General features: G+C 37.2%; 3 protein-coding genes across 4 annotated transcripts in view; 2 read left to right on the forward strand and 1 right to left on the reverse strand.

Annotated features, from left to right (window-relative positions):
* DHX32 (DEAH-box helicase 32 (putative)) overlaps positions 1–1,972 on the forward strand; it is a 26,941-nt gene extending 24,969 nt beyond the window's left edge. The window contains exons 10-11 of the mRNA XM_009670527.2: positions 208–389; positions 1,589–1,972. Of these exons, the coding sequence (XP_009668822.2) occupies positions 208–389; positions 1,589–1,781 (375 nt within the window). The 3' untranslated portion in view covers positions 1,782–1,972. The remainder of the gene's footprint in view (positions 1–207; positions 390–1,588) is intronic.
* BCCIP (BRCA2 and CDKN1A interacting protein) lies at positions 1,296–12,274 on the reverse strand. Of its 2 annotated transcripts, none has more exons than XM_068951458.1 (7): positions 12,086–12,274; positions 9,502–9,576; positions 8,745–8,825; positions 8,145–8,243; positions 7,409–7,596; positions 5,918–6,095; positions 1,296–2,410 (listed from the first exon to the last, which is right to left on the reverse strand). In XM_068951458.1, exons 1-7 carry the CDS (start codon positions 12,116–12,118, stop codon positions 2,240–2,242), a joined length of 825 nt encoding a protein of 274 aa, XP_068807559.1. In that variant the 5' UTR covers positions 12,119–12,274; the 3' UTR covers positions 1,296–2,239. The 2 variants fall into 2 exon arrangements, with proteins under 2 accessions (XP_068807559.1, XP_068807558.1); XM_068951457.1 differs by lacking the exon at positions 12,086–12,274 and adding an exon at positions 11,570–11,727.
* UROS (uroporphyrinogen III synthase) lies at positions 11,661–22,542 on the forward strand. The gene is made up of 6 exons (XM_068951152.1): positions 11,661–11,768; positions 13,034–13,102; positions 17,871–17,940; positions 18,588–18,691; positions 20,709–20,781; positions 21,746–22,542. Exons 3-6 carry the CDS (start codon positions 17,878–17,880, stop codon positions 21,887–21,889), a joined length of 384 nt encoding a protein of 127 aa, XP_068807253.1. The 5' UTR covers positions 11,661–11,768; positions 13,034–13,102; positions 17,871–17,877; the 3' UTR covers positions 21,890–22,542.
* The last annotated feature ends 63 nt before the right edge of the window (positions 22,543–22,605 follow it).

A 22,605-nucleotide genomic window follows, 5' to 3' on the forward strand; every position in this document is an offset into this window, starting at 1 on the left:
ACAGACAAACGTTTTCCTCGACAGTAAGCCCCATTTCATAGTATCCAATCCCTAGCTTTCCCATAGAAATTTAGGGAGATGTTTAGACTCTCCCTCTGAAAGTATATGGATACAAGTTTAACTTTTAGTTTTAATTTAATAGGCAAAAACTGATCCATGCATCTTGTATATTCAATTAAGTAATGGATAACTCTTTGCCTATTTTAGATCGCTCGAGATGTAGACGGCTCAGGAAACTACTTAATGCTAACACACAGACAAGTAGCTCAGCTTCATCCTTTCTCATCGTATTATAACACCAGAAGGATTCCTGAGTGGGTTCTATTCCATGAGTTTAGTATATCAGAAGACAATTCCATCAGAGTCGTCTCCGAGATATCACCTGATCTGTAAGTTAACAACGGTGAAGATCTTTCTTCAGTGATACCTCTATCACAACAAAAACACAATTTAAGTCACAAAGTAAGGGTGTGTACTTATATTAATAGCAATGCTTGGAGAAGAAGTCAGCTCCTGTTATGACAGAGAAAAGGGAAAGAAGGTAAAAGTAGCTATCTTCTGCTTCTGTTGAGGAATAGTTGAGAGCCTAACTAATCCACGCTGGGTGGGAGTGCTGGAGGATAATCAGTAAAATGGTCACAGTGGGAAAACTTCACACCTAATCAAGCAGGGAGATACAACTGGCATTACTGGAGTGGTAAATAAAGAGTTGTTTTGCACACTTAAAGTAATCTAGTGAATAGATGTGGAATATGTTTTTTTCTTGTTGCCTGCAGTGTTCTGTCAACTGTGTACATCTTTGGTCCATTACTATTTCTTTTAATGCAAACCAGAGATATCACTGAAGTTAACCTTTCGTATCTCCTAAAGCATGCTGATCTTTTCAGGTACTCAGTCTCAACATCTGTCACTGCAATTGTATCAATTTATCCATTTAAAAAACGCCTTACCAGTAGCAAAAATTTCTTACAAGGGAACATATATTATAAAGTAAAAAATAAGGAAGAGTTAAAAGAGCAGCATGCCCATATATTCATCTAGTTGAAAAGTTCTTTGTGCCCTGAAAAGCTATCTTCCAGCCAGTCTTTTTCTCAATGTTTCATGTGTCCAACCAGATAAGTTGCCCCACACAACTATTCATGGATTCAAGAAGACTACAGTCTTCCTTCTGCCAACATCTCTTTGCACTGTGAATATATATTTCACTGGGAAATCTGTCCTGTCAATTCTATTTCCAATGGCTGTAAGAATTCCCTTTTCATACACCCTTTTATTGAGACAAAAAGACATTCAAATCCAGAAAAAACGCTATTTAATGTACGTTTAATATTAAGAACTGAACTACCATCACCTGAAATATAGTCTGAGGGCATTAATTGCAAGCCTACTGAAAGCACAAACCACCACCTACATCTTGCAGAGAGTTTCATTTTTGAGTTTAAATATCAACTTTGTAGGTGTACGCCTCAGCATGTTGCTGGCTCTCTTTTGCGCAAGCCTGGAAATAGCTATATAAACATTTCAAAATTCAATTAAATAATAATGTTTTGTAATAGTGTAATGTAATAACATTTTGTTTCCTCACCAGATTCGTGGAGCTGGCACCTCAGTATTATTTTAGCAATCTTCCTCCTAGTGAAAGTAAGGATATTCTGCAGGAAGTGATCAATCATTTGTCACCTGTTTCAGCAATGAAGGAGGAACAGAAAACTAACCGTGACAAGAAAGAATGTGGAAAATATCCCCTAAGTCCCACTGAACAAAGATGCATTATTCAATGACTTTTAAATCCAAGTATCATATATCGGATGAACACAAATAGAAACCGTATATGCAATATACATCCTAATTTTAACTCATGTAATTATTTGCAACTTTTGGCATAACTGCATTTAACAGGAGAAGAAATTCACATAGAAAAAATACTTTTCTTAAAAAGAAGAGTTATGTGAATTGTTTGCTAACATGACAACATACAATGTAGATTTTGTTAAAAAACATTGAGCAGTTCTTGAGGTTCCCTTGTAACACTGGATTCTTATTGAATGTTTACTGACATAATATTTTAAAATATTACTTCGATTGGTAACGATAGTTGTACTACCTACTTTTCTTCTAAGCGTACAGAGGAAACATCTGAGCAGTACAAAATCGCAAACTCAATAGTAGTCTTCGGAAACTACTGGGAAGTCATAGTTCTGCATGGCTGCTTTATAAGAAACAGTGTTCACAGGAAAGTCTAGAGTGAGAGATAGTCTCTGAGTTTATCCATAATTGCATTAATTCCATCAGCTGGAATGATCATAACAGTCCGCAAAGGTTTCATTGGTACATCATCAAAGGACCATCTGCCGCCCAAACAGGTGTCACTCTCCTCTTGCACAGAATAGTTGAACTTCAGAAGAGCTCTCTAAGCAACAGAAATAAATGCATTAGGATTAATTTTTTTTTTAATTAGCATGATGATAATACACCATCTTAACAAAGTAAAAATGATGATCCTATCATGCACATGCATATTACGAAATAAAACCTTTTCTCCCTTTCAAAACAATCTAAAACAGAATTGAGTTCTTTAACCTATTTACTTTTCACAGAATTTAAATAATTCGTTCTAAAATGATCATGAAAGTTGCAAGAAATCAGAATAAAGAACAAAGGAAAAAAAAAAAATCAATGCTCCCTTTACTTGCTTACCACACGTGGTTTTAGATTTTTTAAAATAGTATCTCATTTCCTGCTATCACAGTAAGAAATGCAGGCCCTTAGAAGCTACTGTGCCAATCAGCAGGGATCCTTGGACAAAAATAAGAATATTAAATTCTTACTAGACCTTCGACTCTTGAACAAGAGTAAATCACTAGCTCTAAGTCTGAGAATTAGTAGATCAGCCTAAACCTAGACCAGAGGGACAGCCAGAGTCTGCAGATAGAACAGGGCCTGCAATAAAGATGATACTTTGGTGTGGGTATTGTACGGAAGGCCTGTAGAGGACAGAGTATGCTCTACTGCTCTCGTCACCTACTCTAAAACAGCTCAGAGTTCTAAAAATTAACATATCTGTAAGATTGTGTAGCAATTTCCTCTTTCAAATCGCCAGTAGGAATTTTGAATACTAGCACTCTGGATAAAGCAAAGGGATGTGCACTAATGAGAAACCTGAGCAGCATTTCAGAAAGTCCTTACAAAGGCTCTGAATGGCAGCAGCCATTGAAAGGCAAATTTACAAAAGATGCTTCTCTGAGTCGGTTTCCAGAACATTTACTATTTATCTTTTCTGTGAAATGTACTACATAGAGTTAGAACAGTCCCTTTTACTAGCTCTCCAAGCCAAAATACCTAGGGGGTAGGAAAAACTTTCGCAACTGATGTTTCTAGTTCTCACACCAGTCGATTTAAGAAGTACGAACTGAACTCCTAAGTAGAAAAACTAACCTAACCTCTTCCCTTTGCAAGGAAAGTTAAGTTCCAGTCTCCCTGTAGGTTTGCTACTTACTAACAGTATCTCAAGGCTGTAAACTGAATTTTGGAAGAACCATCAAATTAACTGAGTGGCTATGTTCAAGAACAAACAATGTGAGGAATGGAGGCCCTTAAACCTTTAATCAATTCCAAGTCTGGTTATAATAGAGCTTTTCTTCTGCTCACTCAATAACATTTTAAGGAGTGGAGTAAAGCACAGTGAGCTGACAAGTGCAAAAGGCATCTTTCTCTTTCATTTGGCTTTAAGTGTCTGCCTCACTGCATTTAATACCATTTTATGGCACTCTAATTAACATTATGCGTGATCAGGGAAGGAGATACATTCCAGCACTAGTTTATTTAGCACATATACATTATTAAGTATAGAGATTCACTTAATCTAATATCCTCCATAATGTTTAAAGTGAGTTTGTTAAAAATGCTGGAAAGACTGCTAAAAAGAAAAGCATGTTCAGTTTGAATCTATCCACTTGAGTTGAAAATTATTACAATTTAGATAAAAACCACAGAATTAGTCCTTAAAACACCATTCAAAACAACAAAACAGAGGTAAATATGAAACAAGTCTTCTAGAATGTAATATCCATGGACACAGGGTCACCAAGAGCTTCTCTCCTCCAGTTTTTCAATAACATGTTTACAAAGAGTTCAAATTCAGGTGCTAAAGCTGCTGTGACAGACACAAGAAAATCCCAAACTCAAAAATTAAATCATAAAATCCCTTTATTCAAACTGAATAAAGGCTAAAGCAGTATTCCCTTTAGCTAAAAATGAATGCGCCCACTTACATTTTTCTTCTTCCTAAGAAATAAAAATCATAGCCATATCATAGCCTCTAACAAAGAATGTCACAAATGATTACATAGGGGAAGCCTTGCCATTAACCATATGATGCATGTGCAAATACTTTATCCTGTAGGCACTGCCAGAAATGAAAAATAATGGGCTTTTGACACAGCAATAATATTGCGGAATATTTTTAAAGCTTTGAAAAAATAAAGAACACTGAAAAATTCTATGCATTTCAAATTACATTTTTAATTTCCTGCATCCTCCCCTCTCTTGCAGCTAAATTGTGTGGATAGGTTCCCTTAGGAAATTAGAAGCAGTATTTTCATCTCAGCGTTTCAGCACTTTTTATTGACACACTTCTTCTGAGTAGAACACAGACAAAAAAAGTGAGGGGGTGAGATCTACTTGTCTGGATCTTCAGAGAATTTAGTTCGAATAGTTTTAGAAAACAACAGGTATTTCAAAAATGAAATGGATAAGACAGTTCTCCACACAACACCAACAACAGCACAGATGTAGAGCTTTGCATCGGCATCTGTTAAGTTTCTGGGGAAGAATCCTCAGAGCAGTACACTCAACTGCATTACCAAATTCTGAATGAAGCCTCCACATCTGTTTTTGTGACAACAATCAAGGTGCATAAGGGGAAGGAAAAGAGATTTGTTCATTTAAGTATTAACATGCATTGCAGATTCTGATTAAGACTCCAAAAACAAAGATTCCTCTGCAATTTTTTGAATCCTTATTCTTCTAAGTGCTTAAGGCAACAGCACGTGATTAAGTTACAGCACCCTTACAAGCTACTATCTATTGTTTGAGCTGCTGCTCTTTAACCCCACTCGTGATGTAAATCGCGTCAACTTGAAAGTTACTGAAAGATATTTAAGTTAATGTGCAATACCTGCAATTCACATACCTACAGTCAATCTTGTCTATTCAACTGACACAGGTATGTAACAAGCCTTTCACATCTTACTACTCAGATTACAGATGCATGTTGCTCTGTTTCTGAAAACTAAATAGGAATTACAAACCTTTATAAGGAAACATTCAGAAGGGCTGGGACACGCTGCTAAATACCCAGACTTTTTATCATTCATCATCCTAAAAACGTAGAAATTTCATTCAATAAGACAGAGAGCTTTTACATTCAATTCAATCTCTTTAGCGCTGCTATATAGGCAAGCAAAAGAGATGAAGTCTGTTAATTCTTTGAGGCCAAGGCACACTGAAAATTACATCTGATCTTTCCTCTGAAGTCTCTGCCTATTTCAGGTATCTTATGAAGTGTCCCATTATTCTCATAGCACTGCGGAACCTGTCAGGTAGTAATGCTGCCACAGGCAGAGCCTAGGCAACAGTACTCGTACAGCCATGCTAATTGTGACCTTATACAAATAGCAAACCGGTAAGTTAATGCCAAAACCGAGGATTGATTTAATAATTTATGCTTACTGAGAGCACCTTTCAATGGTTCTATAAAGACAAAGTGTTGTCATCAATAAATAGTTTGCTTACTCATCTCTCAATATTATTGAGATTTAATTTAAAAGATTCTCTTGAAGTTAAGCTGAAACATCTTTTTTTGGTGACGCTATAAAGAAAAGCAAACATTCTGAATTCTCAGCATCAAGTGTGTTACCTCATAAAAGAATTCTTCCTCTGCATTTGCAAACATTAATTCCTCCTTTTGCTGATTTCTCCCTTCTCTTCTCTTAGAATTGCCCTTTGTGGCTTCTGTAAAGGTCTTGCTGATAAGAAGATAGTAGTGGCACTTTCCGCAAGGTTTGTTTGCTCTCTGTGCATCAGTCAGCTCTTTCCTAAAGACAAATAAGCATTTAGGTATACAATTTGAACCTTCCTCAAGTGTAAAAGTAAACCTCAATGTATTAGTATCACGTAAAGGATATATATTAAGTATATATAAAGGATATTTGTACTGCACCCTATTCTTGCACCAGTGCCTCAAAAAAATAAATTTTGCATATGCATTCCTTGTACCTAACCATGATGCTTACACTTTAAGCCAACATTAAAAAGATGGACGTCTTCCCCGCACTGCATCTGTTTTACTACTGCTCTTCCCAGAATCTTTTTTATGGCAAACAGTCTGCTAAAGGATGCCAAGTGCAACTTTCCTGGAAAAACACCACACGAGCACTTCTATGAGGAGCTATCTCTGAAAGTCAGAAGACACACTTAACCCGTCCTTGGGTTAAACATATTATCGCTGCAACGCTCCAAAACCTTTAAGGCAACGAGGCTGAGACCTGATTTTGAGTTGTGACACGTGCTGTACTCGTGGTAAATCTTATTTATCATCTTATTTCTTTCTTCACCAAAAACCCCCGCAAAACAAACCTTATCGACCAACCATCTATATATTTTCTTTGATATCACAGTTCTAACTCCTTAAAGAACTATGTTACTACTTAAATGAGCAGATGAGTTAGGCGACAGCATTCAATGACCCCTGACTTCTATTCCCACCGCATATCCCATATCTCTCCAAAAAGGATTCTTTCTTTGACTTATGCAATACAATGGTCCCGGCTTTCAACGTGACAGTGAAACCACATAGCACTGCATCCCAGCAGAGTCATTCATTTACTGTCACCCAGTCTAGGATATAAATCCATGAATCAATATAGATTTCCAGATCAAGCAGCATCTAGCCTGCTTCACTCATTTACCTGAAACTCCAGTTAATTAAAAATACTGCAAATAGTTTCCAGAGGCCAGAGCCCATCCACCTTAGAAGTTTACCCCTCAAGCCAAATTGTTCATTCCAGAAACAGGCATTAACACACAAGCAGAAATATTCAAGTTGCTCACTATCAGCATGCTATGAAAAGTTATCATTTAAAATTTTCCTACATCAATATTACAATAAACTAAAATAAACATAGGTGTTCCTTTCGTAACACAGTACATAAAATTTTACGTTATTTCTTCTGTCAAAGTATAAAGAATTTGAAAAGCCTAACAATTTTTAAAATACTTTAAAATTAACCAAAGACCTTACGTAAGATGAAAATAATTTTTTTCATATCTTAAATCTGTAGTATCACGCTCTTCATGCACTTTCACTTAAATAAAATTTCTGAAGAAACATGAGGAAAAAATTACTTACTGAAGCTGCTGGTGCATGGGCAAAGCAATCTGTGGTGGTACGTTAATGAATCTTTCACTTAGGAGGAGACCCACGGGCTTAGTATTGTCATTTAGGATCTTATCCAGTTGTTCAACTACGTGCTGTTCACAGTTCTTCTCACACCGACTTAGAATCAGCTCTTTGATTTGTTCAGTGCATTGCATACCCTGCAATTAAAGGGTATATTTTCTTTACTTTACAGAACAATTATTTACATAAGAAAACCTTCAGAAGTGAACTTCAAGGGAATATTCCACCAGCCTACAGCTAATTTCTTTAAGTGGTCTCTAAAGCACTGCACAATTTCTCTCAAATTATTATTAACCAACCCTGAAGCTGAGGGCAAACAAAGGTTCTTAACTGACAGGAATGCAGCTATGAACTACAGCTCCACTGCACTTAACAGCAAAATTCAAAAGCTGTGACAGATGAAAGAAACACAAGAAGCTAGGCTCATCAGTTATTCTGGAACTACTCGTTAGACCTAGTTTTAACTCTCTGTTCCACTGTTAGCTTTATGTTTGCCCTTCAGTAAGTTACACTTACTAGTTACCAGATCCAAAAGAAAGCATAAGTGATGTGAAACTTTTAAGACCACAGCCCTCTACAGTTGAATTCAGATTTATGATCCTGATGTTAAGACTGGTTATACAAGACAGAAGAGCAGAGCACAGTCTCACTTATTACTGTTGAGAATTTAATGAGGAATACCAACCTTCCTTTCAGTTAAGTTTAAGAGGCTTATAAAACCAAAGACTTCATCTCCATCATCATCATCGTTATCATCATCACTGTCTTCTTGCACTTCTGCTTGCTATTTAATAAGAGAAAAAGCAACAACTCATAATGATATTCTACTTCCTCTCCTTCCAGCCAAAACAGTTTTTCTCGCCAGAATAGGACAACCCTCTAGGTAATCTGTACAAATATACAACCTATGAATTCCGGTTAAGGTTATGAAAGTGCCACATCATTGAATGTCTCGGTGTATTTAGAGTCACTTTTACAGAGAGCCATGTCATTATCTTTTACATCAGGATCTACTGTAAGGCACTACAATTTGATAGCTCACATTTAGAAAGGAGCATCTTAGTACAACGGATGGCCATACCTTAAGCAAAATCAATTATCTTCAACTTCTAACGCAGGGAAGTAAACCTGAGAAGTCTTAAAAGCCATAGACCAATAGAGTTTTGATGCAAAGGGAAAGCAAAAGCTCAACAAAACCCAGCAAAGATCTACTTCTGCGGCAAGTCTATTATTTCAACATAAAGAATATCCTATGTAGTTTTCAAAAGGGACTTAGCTTTCTTACCTTGATAGTGCTGCCAATATGATTCTGTTGTATTAACGTATCAGTTAACTCAGCAGTGTTAACAGGAGCTTTTAAAAACAACTGGAAAATAAAAAACAAGTATTACAGAACAGTATCAGGTCCAAACCCTCTTCATATTGTGGACCACTTAGCAGAACTAAAATTCACTACTTTCTCTAAGTTGTTATGCTATGTTCTGCACCATTTTTAATTTCAATTTAGTATTTGTATTTATTTGACATCCTCCAATGTAATATTGTAAATAGTTTAAAAAGCAGCTGAATTGCTTGCTACTTGACACTCCACAAGCTGACATCCTGCATATCTCTTACCCTTTCAAGTTTGGGATGATCTGAATGCTTGCTGAGAATAAATTCACTAGAACAAAAATAGTCAAGAGAAAACTGAATGAACATGCTATTTGTCTGTTTTTTAGAGATGTAACCTATTAAAAAAACTAAGAAGCTGATTAACGTTGAACTAGGTTTTCTAGGCAGACACTAACACAACGGAGATGGAAAACGATACACACTGTGGAAAAAAAAATCTACCGCTCAGGGTTACAGTTTCTGGAACCATGGTTTAGGAAACATGTTTATTTAAATACTCATAGTGGCTGTAAATATGCTTCACGAGGTGAAGCACTAGAAAACTATAAATCAGTAACACAGATAACGCGAACCGATGACTTTGCATAACTCTCTAAATGGTATTTATTAACAGCAATATCAATCAAGTTCACAAAAAGTCAAAGTACCTGTTGAAGTAATTTCTTTATCCCATTGTAATCATTGTCTGATATCGAATGTGCTTCAAATTCGATATTCACTTCCTATGTACAAGCAAAATACAGAATATCAAACACACGCTTGGCAAGAACCTGTATCAAAAATGAAATTAAACTGTATGAAACAGAATATAGACAAACAATGCTCAACATCAGAAACATATCTTATTTCCATCTTCCAGTAACATCAGCAATTGTTACAGTTTTTATTATTTCTTCTGCAATCCTTAGAGAACTTCTGTCAAAGAAACTTGCAACTAACTTGTCAAAACCTCGAAACTTGTCAACTAACTTGCGTATGATTAATCCTTTGTTCCTGCAATCCACAATCACACAGTCGTGTTTACTACAGCCACGTAAACACTTTCTATACGGGGGCTTGCACCTATGCAGATAAACTCCTACACCGCAGGACTGGAGTATAACGCCTTGGCTGAAGATGAAGTTTCTGCAGACTAATTTATTACATCCAGAAACATACTTCTGCTGCTTTTTCCTCAAATCCTAATGGTATTATTGAACTCACTCTGGAAGTCTGTTTAGCAGCACACAGTGAGAACCAGCGTGAACTGTAACCCGCTCCAGAACAAATGTTGTGCATCTGCCAAGCGTGTTTGCTGGCACTCTCTACTACCAGTACTGGCTATCAAGGTTCCCTATCTATTTTCCCTTGAACCACTGTTTGAGATCATCCCAGCCCAATTTACATTGCCATTTCATTTTTGGTTTGGGCAAGAAAGCTTTACAAAGAGGTTAAAAGGAAAAGTGACTTTCTCAAGGAGTACACATTATTTCCTTGAAAAGCTTTCTCTATAAGGAAAAAGATTGCATCTTTGGTGTATATAGCATTTTCGCCTGACCTCCAAGAACTTTTGGACTCTTCTAAAAATTAAGGATGTCACTGACTGAACGATTACACCAGTAAATTCTGAACCAAACACTAGCTAACAGCGGTTCTGAACACTGACACCTATTCCTACCCTAGGAAAGAGGACACCTCTGCCATGGTGAGTCTCATGACATATGTTTGCATCTGTCCAGCAGCATAAAGTAATGTTTGATTTCCTTGAGGTTTGGGTTTTTTTTTCTTCTTTGATTTTTTTCTTCTTCCATTTTTTTTCTTCTTCTTATTCATAGAGAAAAATTAAAGGGACTCTCCTGTGTTGCAAGCAACATTTTTAAGCGCTTGCCTCTAGCCCCGCACAAGAATTCATGTGGACAGGTTACATGCAAGGGCTATGTTTGCAAAACTGATTGAAACTTTCACAGATTCCAATATGAAAAAAAGAAGGAAAAAGACTACTGGCAAGAATCAAGTGAACATATGTTAGTGTATGCTGATAACTTGTAATGATATGTTACATATGCTTTAATACAAGAACGGAAACCTACCATCTGAAGGTAGGCCCTGTTCTGTTTAGCACTGTGGGCCTCAAAGCTGGAACTTCCCTGTTCATGCCCCCTTTATCAAATAGCAAAAAAAAAAAAAAAAAAAAAAACAGCTGTTGCCAACAACTTCCAGCTGACACTATCACTTCTTCATGATTTTAGCCACTTATTTTTTTTAAACTAGAGTTTTACAAGCTATTTTAATTCTAGGGAATCAGACAGAGACAACATCCCTGCATCCTGAGTACCGTAACAATATTACGCAGCTTTCCTTTACTTTTCATTTTATTAAACTCATACTGTGCAGCGTCACAATCAAGACGTTATCCTGAAGATTTGAGGATTTCGCCTCACAGAGTCCAAACACCCTGATGCTCTCGGGAAAGGCAAAGCGTAAACACGGCCTACTAAAAAGCTGAAGAACTAGGAGGCAGGCCGCAGGATAAAGCGACACACTAGAAGGGCGGCCAGCAGGAAGCGGCGACATGCCACCCACAGAGCCACACGACCGCGCAGGGGCAGCCCCGCGCTCCTCCCGCTCCACGCAGCGGGGCCCGAGGCGCCGGCCGGGCAGAGGCGGCGCAGGCCGCGCAGCAGCGCCGGGGCGGGCCGCGGGCCGGGCCGCCAGCGCTCTTCCTCGCCCCGTCACCTCATCGATCCTCTCGTCCTCCCCAGAGTCCGAGTCGCTCGACGCCAGCTCCGAGTCCGACTCCGAACCGCCCTCCTCGGCCGGCGGCTGGGGCGGCGGCCGCCGCCGCTTAGCCCGCGTAGCCATGCTGCGGCGCGCAGGCGCCGCGCCGCCGGAAGCGGGGCCGCCGCACAGGCGCGGCGCCCGGCCCTGCGCGCAGGTGAGCGGAGGCGGGAAGGGCAGCGCGGAGCTGCGGCCCCGGGCGGGACTCTAGGACCGGGCAGGGGCTCGAGCTAAAACTACTTCGCGCTCGTTACCACCGAGTCGAGGCTGGTTTTAAATGTCAACGGGCGGCGGGCCCGCGCTGACCGTTGGCGTGTGGGGAGGGGCGGGGCCGCCCCCCCCCCCGCCTTTCTCTTCACGGCGGGGAGTGGCGGTCCCTCCCTCAGCCTTTCCGTATGAAAAGGCAAAAACAAACAAACAAACAAAAGACTCCCTCTGTATGCTATAGACGCCACCTGGTCTTAAAAGAAATACAGTTTCCTGGGAGAGTCCTCTGAGCCCTACCATGGGTCAAAACCGGCTTCAAAGCGGACAGGAGGCGTTTCTGTTCTTTCCGAGGCGTGCCGTAGCTGTCCTAGCTGTGCTGACGCATCTTTTATTAAAAAATAATAATAACTCCCACGTCAGGCAGATATCCTCACGTTTCTTCCGGTTTCACCCCCCCCCCCCTCCGTTCTCGGTGCCGTTTTGTCAGTGATTCTGGTGAAAATTAAGCCAAACGGAGCAGAAAGGCAGCGTAGGAGCAAAAGACATTAGTCAAAGGAGATTAGTGAAAGCAAAATTAAAAAAAAAATCAGCTGACCGCTTACCCTAAAAAAAGAGTAAGCGGTCAGTTGATGGTCCTTCCCTAGGTTAGTTACAGATGATTCTGGGCGCATAAACAAAAAAGGTCAATAAGTTAGATTGCAGTGAGAACAAGGTAAGCAGGTTTATTTACAAAAATATTTGTCAGGCAAATCTGCTGAAAAATCGTAAGCACTAAATGTATACGGAGTGACCATTAACGCTGGAGCGTTATTGATGTAGACAACTTTCCATTTAAATCTCCGTGTGTAATTATTGAAGACAAGTAGGTACGTCTGAGTCGTTCAGAGGAGAGAACTGGGCAATCGCTATTGCCAACCAGAAGACCCTCTAGATGCCATTTGAGCTTTATAAATACAATCCAAAGTGTTTCATACTTTGAATTTGTATGTCCCTTTAAGGTATTAAATGTGTCAGTATTTATTTATTTTTATTTTTGAGAGCGCTGTCTGCTGTAGGCGTGCTCAGGTCACTGCCTAGATATGAATACTGACACACAGGGGAAACTCTCCGTATAGAGAAAAATGGGTTGGCGGAGACTTTCACTGCTGGAGGGAAACTGTTTCCATGAGGATGTAATCTGTATCTGTATAACACTTTTCCTTTTTTTATTTGCAGCTATATCAGTCAAGAATCACACTTCTTACTACCACTACTTCTGATAAAAATCCATGAAGGAGACTTTACGTGAGTCCTTCTGCTTCTCCACTGGATTGCAATATCAGGGCCTCAGTTTAGGAATTGTTTTCTGTGACATGGACACCTGTGTAGCAGAAATTGTTCTCAAAACATTATTATTTGGTGACACATATATGTGACATATGAATTTAGTGGATTTTTGAACCATTCTTTATAGCAGCATGTAGATAGGCTTTTTTTTCCTTTGCTGGTTATTAAACCCATCTAAAATCATAGTAAAAGAATATTGATAAGAAATCCTTAGCATCAAAAATCCTAGCCCAAGGATTTTCGAGGTTTTTTTAAACATATCTCAAATAGAGTGTCTGATTAGTGTGACTAAGTAGCCAGAGTCAAAATGACCCATTTATTTATTTTCGGAAGCTGTCCTGTGTGCAGATAGTTCACAATTAGTTTGGGGTCAGCTTTTCAAGTGAAAGTTAAGTCACCTGCAGAGATGTACTTTCTGTACATTGATATATAAAAATTCTGCAAAGCTGCTTTTAATATGAGAGATTATTGCTCATTGGTAATGCCAAGGACCTAGAGATCACATTAAACTCAGCTTTATATTTTAATTGAAGACATAAGAATGTTAAATTTTACTGTTTAATGCTGTGAATGTGAAGCATTTCAAATACATATGTATGCATAGTACATAAAATGTAACCTAAATTTATCCATCTCCTAAATTAAGTAATACAGACTCGGAAAATCACCCCAAGACAGGTTTGTCCTTAGTTTCAATGTGATGCTTCAGAAACTGTTGTCACTTGCAGTTCATTGATCAGAGCTAACTGGATGTTTCCCTAACCTCAAAGTGGCTAACACAAGTATTTTTTCATGAATTTTTCACGTGTGTGTGTGTGTGTGTGTGTGTGTGTGTGTGTATGTGTGTGCATGTTCAAGACAAAATCTACCGCCCTCTTTCTAGCTGTTTGCAAGCAGAATGGGTTTCAAATGGTATTTTCTTAAATTTTGAAGAGCAATCTTTGTAATGTTGTTATTTTGGAACACAGGTGAGCAGTAAGCCAAAGTGGAAGGCCAAATTATCCTATAAATAAAATCTTGCTGGTGAAAAACTTCATATTAAGGTTATTCATATACATTCCTATTGCTACGTGTATATTGAGTAGTACTGCTGGACTCTGCTAAATCTACTGATTGTTCTAGAGAGAAAGCTTTTTATGGTTGTTGGGAAGTTTGTGCGTACCTCTCTTGAGAAAATGCATAGAGATCTCAGTATTGTAACTACTTACAGAAGATGAGTTCAGCTATTACTGAAGATGCTGCATGTATTATTTTGTATGCTTTCTCTTAATGCTCTTTGATTCAATAGAAATGTTTGTCAAGGTTCCTGACTCTAAGTCTATTTAGCAGGAATCCAGCTGTTTGGAAAAATGTGCTTTAGCCATTTGCAGGGAATTCCTTAGTAAAGTCTCAGGGACACAAGTAAACCATTAAAAATGCTATATTTCTCTTAACATGCCCGGTGCAGTGGGACCCCCACTTCCTTGCAGCAATTCATAAAAACTTGTATGCTTTTCCCTGCAAAAAATCCAGTTCATAACACTCCATATCGAGTTTAACTTCTTCACCCTAGGAATGTATATGGGTATATTTCTGGTTTTGAAAATGTTGTCTTCGTGTGTGTTTGTCCCTGTTTGGGATCTTGTCTGCCTACTGTCCTGCCCGTCTGTTCAGATGGCTTTCTGCCCGGATTCACAGTGATGTGTCAACTGTGGTAGGGTGCAGTTGCTAAGGAAGAGGGTTTGGATAGGGTGCGGCCGTAGTGTTGTGAAGTTTGGCGTGTTTATGACAACACGGCATTTGGAAAGGAGTATATTCCACCAGCTTCCGTTTGGTCACAGTTGTCACCAAATCTACTATGTAAACCTATCTGAACTTTGTAGAGAAAAAGGACATAGTGGTCTGAGAGAGATGCAGTTGCTGAAAAAGAAACTAATTTTTGGAACAGCAGTAATACCAAGAGCTCTCAAAGGATACCTGCAGGACAAAATAAATGTTATTCATGACTTTCCAAGCTTATAGATTCCCTAGGTCAAATTCTGTTTTCAGTTGGACGCTTGCGGTGCCTTTTTGAAGTCAATAAACTAGACTCCTTCTGGCAGAATTGAAAATAAGCCAGAGTGGCTTCTGAGAGTGCCAGGGGTGCGCAGACTTACTCTTTTTACAAGTAAGCCACATGGCTAAGTCCAAAATACAGCTTGTATGATTTCCTTGTAAAATGGACATCCAGGTAATTGCATCTTGCAGTAGTTCACGATATTTTATGACTATCTGTAATTATTTTTTGGTTTCAGCATATATTTTGCATGCAAGATCCGAAGAAAAGAATTAATTCGGTAATTACAAGTCCCCTTGTTAAGCATGGATGTTTACCCATTTCTTCTTCTTCTTACTCATTCCTTGACACAGTAATAAGGCGTAAGATGGGAAGTTAATTCAGTTCTAACTACCTAAAGAAATTAATTAGAATTCCCATTTCCCCAAGTGTACTTGAATTTACTCTGTCATGTCATTTGAGGGGTTCATTACAATACTTTGTGGAATTGCTCTTGCTAAGAAGAATTATTATCTTGTGTTATACAGTTCGGAAGGATTTTGGTTTTTTTCTGACATTTACGTTTTGTTGACTTCATAATGTTACTAACCATTATAGATCCATCTAAAAACCTGTAATTTACCTATTGTCATATATGTTCCATCTGCTACATAAACTATATACTTAGTAATATATGTTTTGGAAACAGGGTGGTGAGTTATGAAAAAGTGAGTGTCAAACTCTATTTTTATAAGAATATTGGATTTTTACAGTAAAGACTGTTGCAATGTTAGAGTGGCTGAGAAATCATAACAGCAATTCTTTTCCTTTCAGAAAAAGATTTACTTTCGTAAGTTACGAAAATATGGGCTGTCTGTTTCTGTCAATCATAAAAATGTTTCTAGGTATATTTTTCCTCTGTGAAAACCTGAAGTATCAAAATAAGTCATATAAAGTAGTTCTTAACGCAATCTTATGTTTGGAGATACAACCACAATCTTTAGAGTAGGCACTGGATGATCGTGACATTCAGTCTTGTTTCTCATATTGAATCTTTCTCTAGTAGAGAAATCACTTAGGCCTACATTCTTGCAGTTACTGGCAACCGGATACTCATATGCAAAAATATTTGGGAGTGTAGCTCTTGAAAGCAATGAGATCTGCTTTGGTGGATTCTGTAATATGATTTGGTTTTTTTCTGAGAATATGGCCTTAAACAAAGTCCTTGTTGCTACTTTTGCATGTACTTTTAGTCAGTCTCACAGACTTCATTGGCCTTGATTTTTTAGAACTGCGAAGCCCTAACAGTTCCCATTTGTATCAATTCTGAGTGCTGGAAGTCACGTGGAACTCAGCACTTCCGTGTCTGATGATAAGAGCTCAAAAATTAAACACCTTAACTATGAAACCACATTTTAAAACCTAGATTAAAAAAATGAAGTTTAAAATCCGCAACATGAAAATGGTATTACAGTTGGCTCTTGAGGTCCTGGGGGGGATGGATTGCCTCGGGTGCCCTTTTCATCACCTGCATTTCACAGTGCTTCTGGCTATAGAAGAATGCAAGATACAAAGTTCCTGTTACTTGTTCTAGATCCTGTTTTGTCCGGTACTGTTTAAGGCTGCTTTTTCTATCTCAAAAAAGTTCTTGAAAATTTTTTATAAGAAAACACTTTTATCTAAACTTTCTTCTGTTTTTGATGAAGTTTTGAGGATTGCAATGCATTTCACCCAGATAAACCAAATTTAAGATGTTCTGTACATTTGAATATTTGTAATGAATATTTGTAATTATTTATTTTTAAATGCATTTGCTGGAAGGTAATGTATCAGGGAAACGACACATAATTAAATGTGCAGTTAAAGAACGGATTTATGTTTGTTTATATTATTCTATTTGTTTACTTTAGTACCTGTTATATTTGCTTGTGTGTTGTAAAATGTCTTCGAATCCACTATCTGAGTCGACTTTTAAGGAACTGAGTACTTTCTTACATTTTTCTTATTGTCTTCTGTTTTAATGGCGAATATATTTTTTCAGTCTTGCCCATCTACTATAAATATATCAAGGTATATGAGTATTACGCATGTTATATTTAAATGCATAGATGTGTACATACATATGTCTGTATTTAAAAAATAGTAACTTGGAACACTGCCTTGCACATGCTTTCCCCCATGAAAAGGGTGAGACCGAAAAGCATCAAATTATATCATTTGATACATAAAGCCTTGCATACTATTATGATGAGCTTAGGGTAGAAACTAGCCTAGAACAGAGTAGAGCAGAATAGAATAGAACATAATAGAATAGAATAGGACAGACTAGAATAGAACAGAACAGAACAGAATAGACGCTATAAATAGTGGCTTATTATGTTGCTGTGCGTGAGAGCATTGCAGAGGTTGTTACTTCTTTTACAAAATATTTTCCTTTAAAATGATATTCTCCTGGATGACTTTCCCTGTATGTTGTTTCTAAGCGGTATCATCTAAAACCAGCATGTTATTTGTTGGTCTTATCAGGGTGGATATGCATTGGCAGAGAACGTACGTTAACTGCTTACTCATTGTATAGAGAGCAGTGCCTCTGTTAGTAACCCAGTTGCTTTTGAGCCTGAGCTATTAAAGTCACTGTACGGTAGAAAGTCTTCTAGATCTACTTTAGATTGATTCATTTACTGTATTTCAGAGTTCTTTTGCAATTCTTAGGTGAACAATGAAGGTTCTGTTATTGAAGGACCCCAAAGACAAAGATTCAGGACCAGATCCATATGTTAAAGTGAGTAAACTTAAAAAAAAAAAAAAGAAAGAAAAGTAAACATTTGTGTCATTTCACTATTAAATAATAGTGTGATGCAGTTCAGGAAGATAGATGAATCTAACTGTTTCAAGTGAAAAATTTACATAATCTAAGCTCTCAGGAAAGTACTGGTATTGAGACAAGTTCATTTTAATTAATATTCAAATTTTTCATGTAGATAAAATTATGACTACAAAAATTTTTAGCGGTTCTATTAGGAATGTAACGTGAAAAAGAGGTTACATGTTGCTGAGGTGCTTCCTGCTATTGACTTTATTCCTGTGGGTATTTCTTACTTGTAAAAGTGCTTATACTGTCTTTAAAGAATTAAAAATGTACAAGAATATTTGCAGGACTAGGAGATCATTTGTCACATAGGGACTTTAGGGTTATGTGCTGATTTATACTGTAACTATTCAGTAGCTACACAAGACCTCAGTTCCACTGCTTTTGTTCAGTATTATGCAGTAAAACTAAATTAACTAGTTTCATTAGTAAAATAAGATGCCTGTGGATTTTAGTTTAGGGAAAAAAAAGAAATATTTGTGCAGATCTGGTCCATTATTTTAGAAAGAAAAAACTGCTGTTTGAAATGTATTCAGCAAATATATAAACTTTTTCCATAGGAATTAGGATTATATGGATTTGAAGCAACTTTGATTCCAGTTTTGTCATTTGAATTCATATCACTTGAAAGCTTATTTGAGAAGGTAAGATTGAAGTTATTTCAGTTGTCACATTTTTAACAGAAATCAGGCCATGATTGCCAAGGTGCAGTGTCTTATCTTGTTTTAATAATACTCCTGCCCCTTATAATACCTCTTTGTGTGTTTATTTACAACTCTTTTATGAGATCAGTTTCCAAGCATCTGGTCCTCTTATATCCATAAACCTAAAACAAATACAAACCTTTTAATTTAGAAACTTAGGAAGGTGGAGTCCTTGCTGATATTTTGTTTGGCTTTTTTGCTTTGTTTTGAAAGCCCCTTTATCTCAATCAAATTACTCTAGAAGTTTGAACAAAGAAATAAACCAGATGCTATTGGAGGTGTCAAAATGCGAAGCCAAGGTTCCAAGGTGCAAGTCCTCAACTAAGAATGAGTAACAGTATGGTAGGAAAAGAAATAACCTAGGCATGCGTTCAAAAAGTGCATTTTGAATGTAGCTCTTAGAGAGAGGATCTCTTAAAATGCAGGTTATATCATTCAGAAGCATTTTGCCATTTTGTATTTCTTAACCCTGGTGCTGACTTTAGACTTCTGTATTATCAGACTTTATATCTATAATGTACAAAGCTACTGTAGAATGGGTAGTTTCAGCCCAGCAGCAAGCTTGAAAAAGATGAAAAATCAAGTGGAACAAGCATCCTGTTCCTGTACACATTATGTTATTGCAACTTAATGGATTCACTCAGAGACATGTTAGTGTTAAGACTAAAGTACAGAAAGGAGAATCTTGATAGATTTTACATTTACTTAGCCCTCACTATTAATGAGAAAGAGTCTTCCTTCTACCGTAGGTCACAAGCAAGAGATTTTTTTGTTAAAATGTTTTTAAAATTTGGAAAACAAAGGTGTTAACTCTTATCCCCATCTGTGTGAGGCTTCTGAAGGTTCAAGGAAGAGATTAGAGTCACTTAAGGAAGGTATTAAGCTGAAATGTTCTGTTCCTAAAAGTTCATTTGGCGTGCACAGTGTGTTTTCCAAGTGCTTCTAGCAGTTACTGTGGAATGGGTAGATTGATTAGCAAACACTTCTACCTGCCCTCTCTCATGTGCACTTGTTCCATAAGCTTGGCAATACAGAATTAGACTTTTCAAAAATTATGTGGTCCATACTTGTTAAAGAGTTAAGTTGGCCAGATATAATTTCACAGTTAGGTTTATGAACCATAAATAATCATAGCTATTTTAGCATTTTTTTCACAACAGCAAAAAAGTAGAAGACTGTAGTGACAACTCTAAAAGTTAGCAGAGGTTCACTCTTACATTGCACAAAAATTTTGTATGGCATCTCCTAGTTATCTGGAATAAAGTTGCATAATTGCTGTTCTCTTTCTACTCTTTCTTAAATCTATTTATTTCATTTAAAAATATTGAAAAGGTTTTCTGAAATCTTCTGAAATCTTGGTTTGAAAAATAGTAACTAATAAAAAGCTTTTTTTTTTTTTTGCTTATTTACTGTCTGCTTCAGTAGTTTGCATCTCCTAATGAAATCTGAGTATTTAAAGGCAATCCCAACGATTAATTTATTGACTAAGTTTTACATTTTTATATACTCAGGAAAAAATTACTTCTGTTATAGGGCTTTAAATAGATGTTTATGAGTACAGTGATACTTTTTAAGCATTAGCTATCTTCCATACATTTTAAGATCCATTTATAAACTGAAACTAACTTACACACTACTTACTTACATTTTTCAAGTATAAATTATGCAAGATCAGTACTTTCAAAAGACAATAGATCTTGTTGGTCCTATGTGTTTTCCATCCTGGGAATATTCTTAAGGGAACTTGCAGAGCAAGAACACCTCTGCCATGATTTAAAGGATCCGAGCAGAATAGAATTTTTCCTAAAATACTGGGCACAGAATCCTGACTTGCAGGAAGGGTGCTATTTTGATCTCTGTCAAAAAAAAACTAAGTTTTTTTTTTAATAATTGGGGAAAAAAAAATTCTACTTAACCGCATTGAAAAATCTTTGCTTATTTTAAATATGCCTAATCCTGACATGCCCTTTATCTTAGACCAGAAAAATCAGACAGTGTGAAGTCTAGAAGCTCTAGGTCATTAAGTGTAGTGTTAAGCAAACTAAGTAAGGTATATAGAGGTGTCTGTTAAGAGTGAAATGTATCCATGCAGCAACAGCAGTTTACTGGAAGCTAGGTGAAGGCTGCAGAAACAAAACTTGGAAATTGTTGGAAAACTGTCATATTTTGTGTTCAGAGTGAAGAGAACAATGCTCTCTTGTGTCCTTCTTCCCAGTATAAATACAGATATTATAAAATAAGTACATAAATTCATTTGAAAATATTGAGGGATCAGAGTCTCATATTACAAATTCTTTATCCATTTCTTGAAATGGATGAGACACGCCACTGTTCAATGTAAAATAATGGTCTGAATAGAACTCTTGCGCATAGAAGAGCTCATTTCTAAGAAGCTGTAGTTAAGACTTAACAAAGCAATACATTGAAAATTGAAATATTAAAGTTCATTTTCTTTTTGTTCTCAAGAAAATAAGGCTGCACATTTGCTATCACACTATTATTTGCATACAGCATAGGGAGAAAAATCTGTAGTGCTTATGCTGGTTAAAAGAATCAGAAGCTTGTACCCTGATTTTTTTTTTTTTTTTAAAGCAGTTTTGTTTCAGCTGGAAATTTTTTCCCGACTACCTTGCTCAGTTTCCTCTGTGTATAAGCTTTATTTTCTCTTGGTGATGTGAAGTTGAGAACAGTTCTTGGTTGAGCTGACAATTACTTACCTGAGGCATGTTAAAATTTCTCTCGCTTGTCCTATTTGTGGAAATAAGAGTTTTAACTGTTTGGAATGGTGAGATAAGTAATAATCTTTCCTAAATAATTGCTATGTAGCTAAATTAATAAGCTGTTTTAATACTGAAAATCTTCATCCTGAAAGTTAATGTGATTTAATAAGCTCGGACATGCAAGTTGACACTGACAATATCATTAAAGACTGAAGGATACATACCTGAGTAACTAGTAAAAGCTGATGCCATAACTGACTACACTAATCATAACTATAAACATTGTCATTTCAGTTTGCTGCTATAGGTCCAACAACTGCTGAAGCCATGGAAGCAGCAGGAATCACAGTTAGCTGTACCGCAAAGAATCCAGCTCCCCAAGACCTCGCTGCTGCAATACAAAGAGCACTTCAACAGAGCTGCTGTTTATCCAAATAAGAGCACAGCATGTATTTGAGACTGAACATAGTGCTGTAGAAGCTTTTTTCATTTGCAGATCTGCTATCCTGCAGGAAAGTGTTTTTCCACAACTATGCAACACAGTCCTTGTCAGGGCTTACTGTAAGCAGCTTGCGTTGAAATGCTTAAGAGGAGCATTTGGTACAGCATGTCTTAAAGCAACTAGCTTTTCCCCTTTCGCTCATGCCTGCAAGTTGTAAGTATTTTATGTGGGTATTTCTGTGAAAACTAGTAGTGAAAGGTGAATGTGCATCAGAATGGTATAATGAAGTAAGTCCAATATATCACCTCAGGTACCTAGCACACAAAGTGAGATTTTCCTTTCTCTCTGTAGTCCTTTTTACATGCAGGTCGTCTGGTTTATGTAAAAGACTAGCACGCTTACAATGAAATGTTTGTGGTTGCAAAGCTCACTTGTTCAGTTGTTATGTTTTTCAAATACTTATATTATAATGACGATCGTAGATTCTCAGTGGAATAGAACAACTCTTGCAGCATTTCTGACTTGCAGGTCAGTTATTGCCACTGACTATTCTTAGAGTGCAGGGTCCTAAAAAATTAGGTTTTGGTTTCTATTCCTGTAAAGGAGGAGGATTTATTAACAGAGAAATAAACTGGCTCATCATTGTTAATAGTGGTGTTAGAGTTGCCTGTTTTGGATGTAGCTTATGGTTTAATTGTTTATCTATGAAAGG

The sequence above is a fragment of the Struthio camelus genome, chromosome 7 (genome assembly GCF_040807025.1).
Source record: "Struthio camelus isolate bStrCam1 chromosome 7, bStrCam1.hap1, whole genome shotgun sequence".
NCBI lineage: Eukaryota > Metazoa > Chordata > Aves > Struthioniformes > Struthionidae > Struthio > Struthio camelus.